Genomic DNA, 10,176 nt, shown 5'->3' with positions numbered 1-10,176 from the left:
GGCAGTCAACATCGATATGTCCTTCATGGTATATGTGGCCGTCCAAAAGGGACTTCTCACAGTAGATGAGAAGAATCGTATTATCCAATGCATGCTGAGTCTGGAGCTTCCTGTGTGGCACCAGGACTGCACTCTGGAGCTGGTGCAGAAATCCCTTAAGGAGCGTCTGAAGCACTCTGCTGGCTCTCTGAGGATGCCTCTTCCCACAGGATTGGGAACTGCAGGTAAAATAATATATAGTAAAACTTTTCTTTCAATAATCAATTGACATTACAAGTTACACTCTCTCTGTTACATAAAGGATGCTCATTAGCATGTCTTTTTTTTCTTATTTTGTAGAAATCTTTCATGGTATGATTGGTGATGGAATTCTTTGCCAAGCCCACAAGAAATGGACTGATGAGCTTTCTTCATCAGGAGACAAATGAATTTTACATGACAATATGGACAGTATAGACATGATATAGATACACAACTGCTGCTGATTTCTCAATTGCATGTCCACCACATCCCCAAAGGAGGGCTACAGGACTGAGATCTTAAGATAAGATAAGATAAGATAAGATAAGATAAGATAAGATAAGATAAGATAGAACTTTATTAATCCCTCGGGTGGGTTCCTCTGGGAAATTCGACTTCCAAAAAAAGCACAGCAACGACCGAAGTTAGTTACAGAACTGTTATATATATATATATATATATATATATATATATATATATATAGCTGGATAGCGTAGTGGTTAAACTACACGCCTTTGGAACAGAGGATCGCAAGTTCGATTCCTGCCTGGGGCGTCTGTATCCAGTAAGGGTCCTAAGGCTAGACCCCCTATGCTAAGCAAGCCTACCGCAGACATGAGCGAGACAGATAAATATGAAGGCATGCCGGCTCGGACGTCGCCCGGATCAACAAGGTCCGCGTCAGGTGTTGAGGAACCAGGGCACCCTGACGAAAAGTGGGCTACTGGAACAAGAAGGCATCGGTGGGCAAGGGACGAAAACAGGGCGTTGTTGGAATGCTACTACGCAAGTAACCCCGGCGGAAGGGGCTACATGAATAGGATGAGGGACCTATGGATTCTTCGATACCCAACATCCACAATGACGGCGAAACAACTAGTAGCTCAGTGTTCCAACATTCGAAAGAAGGGACTGCTCTCACAGCTAGAGATTGACAAGGTACAACACAAATGCTACGGCAAGGAGGAGTCAGGACGCCAGGTCAGGGGGGAGATATCATCACCCCCACCCGAGATTGGGTACATAGCCCCAAGTGCGATAGGAGAAGGATCGTTGAGTGCGAGAGGAACTGACCTGAAAAATAGGATCATGGCCAAGCTTGAAACCTGGATCCCCCGTAGCCGGTTACCAAGATTACGTGAAGTACCCTCAGAAGGTCTGCTAGATGATGTTAATGCAGCACTACGGGCAATACCTACAACCACGATTACCGACACTAACAAGCTGATCTACAATACGGCAGCAGTGATCAGTGAGATGCTTGGCTACAAGTTGAACAGCCACAAGGGGCAGTACCCTCCATGGAGAAGGAGGCTAGAGGGCAAGATCAAAGTAGCACGGAGGGAGGTTAGCCAACTAACGGAGTTGCAGAAAGGTGCGACAAATAAGGTGCCTAAGAAATACAGCAAGCTGTCCATACCTGAGGCCTTGGAAACTGCCAAGCAAAGACTCACAGCCTTGGCCAGCCGCTTGAGGAGGTACACCAGAGAGATAGAAGGCAGGAGAATAAACCAGCTGTTCTCCACAGAACCAGCAAAGGTGTACTCTCAGTGGCAAGGGAACAATAAGAGAACAGCACCACCAAGGCTGGAGACGGAGCAATACTGGAAGAGCATATGGGAGAAGGATGCAACCCATAACGGCAATGCTCAGTGGCTAGTGGATCTGAGGGCAGACCACAGCGGCCTCCCTGAACAGGGTCCAGTAACCATCACAGTGGCAGATATCCAAGAAAGGGTCTCCAGTATGAAGAGTTGGACAGCACCAGGGCCCGACATGGTTCACGCCTACTGGCTGAAGAAGCTGACTGCACTCCACGAGCGTCTGGCAGCACAAATGAACCAGCTGCTAGTTAACAAGAGACACCCGGAATGGCTAACTGAAGGCCGGACGGTCCTGATCCCCAAGGACCCCAAGAAGGGACCGGTCCCCTCCAACTACCGACCAATAACCTGCCTCAGTACTACATGGAAGCTCCTGTCAGGCATCATATCGGCTAAGATGAACAGGCACATGGGTCAATACATGAGCGGGACACAGAAAGGAATTGGCAAGAATACCAGAGGTGCAAAACACCAGCTACTGGTAGACAGAACAATCAGCCGAGACTGCAAGACCAGACTGACCAACCTGTGCACTGCCTGGATTGATTACAAGAAGGCCTATGACTCAATGCCCCACAGCTGGATACTGGAATGCCTAGAATTGTACAAGATCAATGGGACCCTAAGAGCCTTCATCAGGAACTCAATGGGGATGTGGCGTACAACACTAGAGGCCAACTCCAAGCCCATAGCACAAGTTACCATCAAGTGCGGGATCTACCAAGGAGATGCTCTGTCCCCACTGCTGTTCTGCATAGGCCTGAACCCCCTCAGTGAGATCATTAACAAGACTGGCTACGGATACCGACTACGGAACGGAGCAGTTGTCAGCCACCTCCTGTACATGGATGACATCAAGCTGTATGCCAAGAGTGAACGAGACATCGATTCACTGATCCACACTACCAGGCTATACAGCAATGACATTGGAATGTCGTTCGGACTGGAGAAGTGTAGTCGGATGGTAACAAAGAGAGGGAAGGTAGTCAGAACTGAGGGGATTGAACTACCAGAAGGCAACATTGCAGACATAGAGGACAGTTACAAGTACCTGGGGATCCCGCAGGCAAATGGGAACCATGAAGAGGCCGCTAGAAAGGCTGCAACCACCAAGTACCTGCAGAGGGTCAGGCAAGTCCTGAGGAGTCAGCTGAATGGTAAGAACAAGATCCGGGCCATCAACACAGACGCCCTGCCCGTGATCAGGTACCCTGCTGGGGTAATAGGCTGGCCAAAGGAGGAGATAGAAGCCACTGACATAAAGACAAGAAAGCTCCTGACCATGCATGGAGGGTTTCACCCCAAGTCCAGCACCCTGAGGCTGTACGCTAAGCGGAAGGAAGGGGGCCGGGGACTGGTGAGTGTCAGCACCACAGTCCAGGATGAGACAAGGAACATCCAAGAATACATTGGGAAGATGGCCCCAACTGACCGAGTGCTCAGTGAATACCTCAGGCAGCAGAAACCCAAGAAAGAGGAGGGAGACGAGGAACCATCATGGAAGGACAGGCCCCTGCACGGTATGTACCACCGGCAGATAGAGGAGGTGGCTGATATCCAGAAATCCTACCAGTGGCTGGACAAAGCTGGACTGAAAGACAGCACAGAGGCACTAATCATGGCAGCACAAGAACAAGCTCTGAGTACAAGATCCATAGAGGCTGGGGTCTATCACACCAGGCAAGACCCCAGGTGCAGGCTGTGTAAAGATGCCCCAGAGACAATCCAGCACATAACAGCAGGGTGCAAGATGCTAGCAGGCAAGGCATACATGGAACGCCATAACCAAGTGGCCGGCATAGTGTACAGGAACATCTGTGCCGAGTATAACCTAGAAGTCCCGAGGTCAAAATGGGAGATGCCCCCAAGGGTGGTGGAGAATGACCGAGCTAAGATCCTGTGGGACTTCCAGATACAGACGGACAAAATGGTGGTGGCTAACCAACCGGACATAGTGGTGGTAGACAAACAGAAGAAGACGGCCGTAGTGATCGATGTAGCGGTTCCGAATGACAGCAATATCAGGAAGAAGGAACACGAGAAGCTGGAGAAATACCAAGGGCTCAGAGAAGAGCTCGAGAGGATGTGGAGGGTGAAGGTGACGGTGGTCCCCGTGGTAATCGGAGCACTAGGTGCGGTGACTCCCAAGCTAGGCGAGTGGCTCCAGCAGATCCCGGGAATAACATCGGAGATCTCTGTCCAGAAGAGCGCAGTCCTGGGAACAGCTAAGATACTGCGCAGGACCCTCAAGCTCCCAGGCCTCTGGTAGAGGACCCGAGCTTGAAGGATAAACCGCCCGCAGGGGCGTGCTGGGTGTTTATATATATATATATATACACACACACACACACACATATATAAATACAGAGACAAATATAAATAAAATATACAAAGGGGATAAATAGAATAAATAGGAATAAAAAATAAAAATACAAGTGAATTGCACATTTCAAGTATTGAGTCTATTGCACTGTTGACTATTTACAAAAAGTATTGCACAAGGTATTGTACAGTGAGGTGAAGAGGCACTACAGCTTAGTTGTTCCCCCCTCCTTTGTCCTCCTGTTTCCCCTCCCTCTCCCTCCAGAGAGGAGTTAAACAGTCTGATGGCGTGTGGGACAAAGGAGTTTTTAAGTCTGTTAGTTCTTGTCTTGGGGAGAAGCAACCTGTCACTGAACAGACTCTTCTGATTGTTTATGGCCGTGTGCAGAGGATGCCCAGCATTGTTCATAATGTCCAGCAGTTTCTTTAATGTCCTTTTCTCTGCCACTGTCACCAGAGTGTCCAGCTTCATGCCGACCACAGAGCTAGCCCTCCTGATCAGTTTCTCCAGCCTGGATGAGTCCCTCTTTGTGACTGTGGAGGCCACTGAGTACAGTGAACTCATTGCCATGTTCAAGAAACCAGTTTGAGCTGATTTAAGCTTGGTCACATGGTGCGTTATCTTACTTGAGGCAGACATCAAAAGATCCTAAAGGGATGGACATGGTCAGAAACAATACTTAGGTAGACTGTAGTATTTAAACAATGCTCAGTTGGTACTAAGAGACCCAACGTGTGCCAAGAAAATATCCCCCACATCATTACACCAGCCTGAACTGTTGATACAAGGAAGGGTGGATCCATGCTTTTATGTTTTGTACACCAAATTGTGACCCTACCACCCGAGTGTCACGGCTAAACACAAGATTAGATCAGGGAATGTTTTTCTATTTTTCTATTATGTAACTTTGGTAAGTCTGTCTGCATTGTAGCTGCAGCTTCCCGTTTTTAGCTGACAACAGTGGCACCTGGTGTAACAAGCTATATTTGGGTTACTTTTGCCTTCCTATCAGCTCAGAGCAGTCTGGCTATTCTCCTCTGACCTCTGGCATCAAAAAGGCAATTTTACTGCTTTTCACTGGTCATTTTCTCTTTTTCAGACCATTTTCTGTAAACCCCAGACATGGTTGTGTGGGAAAATTCCAGCAGATTATCACTTTCTAAAATACTCAGACCAGGTCTTCTAGCACCAACAACCATGCCATGTTCAAAATCACTTAAATTGCCTCTCTTCCCCATTCTGATGCTCATTTTGAACTCAGCAGGTCGTCTGGTCATTCAACTCAACTTTAGTTAATGGTTTACAACACACCATAATATAATGCAAAAGCTTCAAAAAGCAGTTGGCAGAATAAAAAAAAAAAGAAAATATCAAAAGCAATGCAATAATTTTTGTATATACAGAAGAGGACTTTATCTTATAAAAAATATACATGTGTTTAACTAAACTTACTGTGTTGCATTATCCCTTTTAATTGAAAGTGTAGCATTCTAAATGACTGAATCTTTGTAAATTAAGTAAACGAGTAAAACTGAACACAAACCAAAGATGTTTGTTTATGTGAGTTTATTATATTATAATAAATTATAATAAGTATAATTAGTATCGAGAGCGAAATAAAGGCAAACTCCACCAACATTCAAATAAAACTTTTAATATTTCTCACAAGATAGTTTCCACATTGAGTACCATCGAGTTTGAGCTCACTAATCTGAAACCAGTGGGTACAGTAACTACTGCTACATTCATCTCTTATAAACTGTAACAATAAGAACAGTAGCAACATCAGCAGAGAACATTGTTTGTATGAACCACAGGAATGACAATTAGAAGACAAGGCCTAAATTGAGCTAACATACCATAGTTTTTCATTAGTGGTTTATCCATAACATGCCATAACAATTTACAGCTCAGAGAGTCATTATGAGAAACGAGTTAAGTGACAGCTTTAAGTAACTGCCACCACATAGTGTAATGTTTATATCTTTTCTTACAGTCACATTTTAGGGTTATTTAATTTATCTGTTCTACGTTTAGCCACAGATCCATGTTACAGGTATGTGGGTGTTGTACTGTTTCGAATCAGTCCCTGGACCTGTGTCACCATAAGAAACAATCTACAGTCCACTGAAGCTTCATCAATGACAAAAAAACCAAACAAACCAACACATTAACTCAAGGTTCACTTCTCAGCTTGTTCAAGAACTTGGATTTCATAGTTAGCATCCTCATTGGATGGCAACACTGTAAGATAGCTGAGCTGCTGTTGAGTAAATCTTGAGTCATATTCTCTACAATGTTCTTTCCACATACAAGACTGAACTCTAACCGTGTACTTATTTGCATTTTACATATAACCTTTGGGTAACGATCCATATATTGCTTAAAACAAAAGAGGTTAAACACCACTAAGAAAGGTGGCTTTGTTTTGCAGGTTGTGTCTTTGTAGAAATGTATTGCCTTCATGTGGCACACAATTTGGCAGTTATTACTGAGACCTACATTCAAAGTTGTCACCTAGAAACCTAAGAAACACTGCCTTCAGTGTAAAATGTCATTTGAAAAAACTAAAATGAAGAGCTAAAAATATGGAGTTCCAAAGTGTTCGGTACTACATAAATATATATAGTATTTGAATATTAATCATAGGTATATAAATAAGTCAAATATAATAACACTATTAGTCTACAGCATCATTACTGGCTTTGTGAACCTGTAGCACTGCACAACGACACTTTCAGGTAAATGCAGGACTGGGATTAGTGGCCATGTTTTTTTGGTAGCGAAAAAAAACAAACCACTCTAGAAGGTTAGCATGACAGCCATCTTTGATTATTTTCCTAACAGAAATCGTGTGAATATATTCACTGTATATATTACCCTGATCATCCAGGTTCCCCACTATAAGAATCAGTGGCTCAGCAGCTCATTCTTGTTCATATTCAAAGCCTCTACTGCAAAGGTGGCTGGCATTAGCTCTGCTCAAAAGGTCATTGGTGCCTGTTGCAGTAGCAACCTAAGGACCTGGTGGCACTCTTGAAGAAAGGCTCGCCAATTGCACTTATAGAGGTTACTTTGGTATAGTTAACAACCAGATCTGTATTAGATCTGTATTTGCAAGCAAAGTATGGTTGGCTGAGCTCAGCCTTAGAGACAGGATGATGAGTATGGATATCTGGAAGGAACTCAGAGATGTTGAGATGAAGCAGTTGGGGTGGATTGGACATCTACTGGGAGCTTCACTTTGGAGGTTTTCTGTGTACACCCATTTGAGAGAAGACCCTTGGGCAGACCAGGGATTATTTATCTTATTAAGCCTTGAAACACCTTGGTGATACCAAGCAGAAATTGGTAAGCTCTGCTGGGGAAAGGATATCAGGTATCGCCTGCTCAGACTGCTGCTACCATGACCCAACTTCAGTGGAGTGGAGTCAACGGTTGAAGAAGTCAGTAGATTTCTAAGTCAATCAACATACTAAGTAATTAATGATAATAATACAGAACACTATTTCAAATATTATGTCAGGGTATAATTATTAATTACTTATATATTTTACTCTGCATTTATAATGACTTATTTCCTAATTTACTTCCTTATTTAATGTTGAACACTTTGGCGTTCCATAATAACAATACTCGTGGTTCTTTTGTTTGAGGGACTTGTAGTGTAGCTCTACGAAGCTCAACACACCAATATAAACATCAACAAAACATTTTTTTTCCTTCTCTTCCATCTTCAGGGTAAAAAACAAAACAAAACAAGTTTAAGGCACTTAAATGAAAAGATAATTGCCTCGACACCATTTCAGACTCATTCATAAAGAGAAACCCCTTTGAAGACATGATGCTGCTTTACAGGCACAACTTTAACCATTGCATAGTTTGACAAAATGGAGGCTGTGCTGCAACAGGGCTCGTAGTATATGGCAGGTGGTTATTAAAAAGGCATACCTATGGAACATGCTAGAACTGTTCAAAACAAACTGTGGAAATATACAACCATCCAAGAATCCACAGCTTTTCACAAGATTCTGTATGCATTTGAAATAGTTAGTTTGTGCTCAGATTTAAAAGAAAGACAGGCAAACAAACCAGGTTTCAATTATCAGAAGTCATTCCAGTGTTTTGACAATGTCACGCATTTCATACAAAATCCCAAAGCAGTCTCCTTATACTCCTTGGCAATATAAATGTTCACATCATGAAAAAAAAAGTCCTGAATGTGAAATGTCACTGATGTGGTATATCAAAAAAAAAAAAAACCCCAACAAGAATAATTTAGGAAATCAATGGAAATTTGTAAAATCTGAGATTAACAGGTCTGCAGTATTACAGTATGGAGTCTGTGCTGGGATACTCTAAGTTTAACCAGTTATGTCTGTCTGATCACTAAAGATAAAAAAACATTACAATAATTGACTAACATCTATTAGATTAAAAAAAAAAAAAGATTTCTATAATTAAGAAATCTAGAGCTATCAAGAGACAACAGCTTCTTGTCAGACCATTTATAGCCTATTTTTATTCTACTAGTTTTGAGACAAATTTGGGGGTATTTTGGCAGTTTTGGCAATGAGGAATGTACTGGTAACATACTGGGTCTGTAATTGGCACTGGCTAGTTAAAGAGTGTGTGGTGAATGTATAACACTGAATAAAAGACTAAAATTATTCTCGTGTAATGAGTTCATTGTAATTATCTTAAAAGAGAGATTCTAGCTTTTATTTATTCATTTCTTAAATGTGCTTTCATTTATTAATAATGGCTCCATGTAATAAATTAGCTTTAAGGGGAATGTATTCATAACATCTTGTTTACACACGCGTGTGTATTTATATAATCTACAGATGATTTCATATTTGTCAAGCAAGAAATTTCAACTGGAAGACTGACAAAGACTCTAACAGCCAACACGTGCATAGCAATACGACAACGATGTATACACATCTTAATAAGGCATTGGCACATTCAAGTTCAATCTAAGACACACAGAGTGTAAAGCACTATAGTAATAAATAGATCTTTTTCCTTCTATTATTGCTATTGATTTAAAAAGCAGTGCTTATCTCACCACAAAATATCTACATTTCTGACCATGATTTATAATTTCCCTAGATTCTTTGGAATCAATAGAAAAAAAGGATAATCTAGCCTCTATCCAAAGATAAATGCATATTTTTTTTTAAATATAAAAACTTCTATTTTTGTAACTCATTGTCATCAAAGTATTGATTAAAGCAAACACTTAAAAAAAATCAGTCCTTGAAATCAGGGTCAAGGGCTTGAAAAGACATAACACGAGAAAACAAACAAACAATTTGGAAAAAGATTCAATACATGTAAACACAGGTGGGAGAGAGGAGGAGTAAAACAAACAGAGAAAGGACAACAAACAGAAGAAAGCCTTTCCAGCAGCTCAAAGTGTGTTTGCCACTGACTTGTAGCAGTAGGTGGAGGGGCTGAAAATGCAGGTGAGGAGTGTTCCAGTAGGGGGTGCTAACAACCCTCATTCTCATCCATGCTTACACTGCTCTTGCGACTGCTGTCCTTTGAGGTGTCTGGGGAGACGGATGAGAGCAGAGGGTCGCCCCCCCTCACCGGTGATAAGGTGTCTTCCATGAGGATGTCGCTGAGTTTGGAGCCCGACTTACTGTGAACGCCGTAGTGGCCCTCGGAGAAGTTGGAGTGGCCTTCGTTTAGCTCGAGGTTGCTGGGTGTTTCAGGAGTGCAGGCGGGGTGTTGTTGGTGATGGGGATGGAGTGTGTACAGGTCCTGGTGACAGTCCTCCAGAGCAGGTTCTTGCTTGATGGTCCGTACCCCAATTTCAGCAGAGCAGAGCGCTGAAGATGCAATGGCCAGACCGTGAGCCCGCGCCTGCATCTCTAATTCCTGTAAGCCAGAGAGCGACACAAACACGTGCAGGTTAGGCATTAGGTTAGTGAGCACTCCTAATCTTCTAGTTTGAGGTTTGAGGATGAATGTTAAAGTATTGCCTTTTCTTTGCTGAAA

At 42.9% G+C, this 10,176-nt stretch overlaps 1 protein-coding gene across 8 annotated transcripts in view; it reads right to left on the bottom strand.

The window, feature by feature from the left end:
- Positions 1–5,837: 5,837 nt before the first annotated feature.
- The window catches only part of mitfb (melanocyte inducing transcription factor b), a 29,037-nt gene continuing 24,698 nt past the window's right edge, over positions 5,838–10,176 (bottom strand). For all 8 annotated transcript variants that reach the window (XM_085345356.1, XM_085345350.1, XM_085345352.1 and 5 more), the window contains one exon: positions 5,838–10,056. In XM_085345356.1, coding sequence (XP_085201482.1) covers positions 9,664–10,056 — 393 coding nt within the window. In that variant the 3' untranslated portion in view covers positions 5,838–9,663. The remainder of the gene's footprint in view (positions 10,057–10,176) is intronic.

This window comes from Diplotaxodon limnothrissa, linkage group LG20 (assembly GCF_057381915.1).
Source record: "Diplotaxodon limnothrissa isolate DT_005_m linkage group LG20, D_limnothrissa_male_GT1.1, whole genome shotgun sequence".
NCBI classification, from domain to species: Eukaryota; Metazoa; Chordata; class Actinopteri; order Cichliformes; family Cichlidae; genus Diplotaxodon; species Diplotaxodon limnothrissa.
Note: the sequence above shows the minus strand (reverse complement) of the source record. Positions and strands in the feature narration are given on the sequence as shown.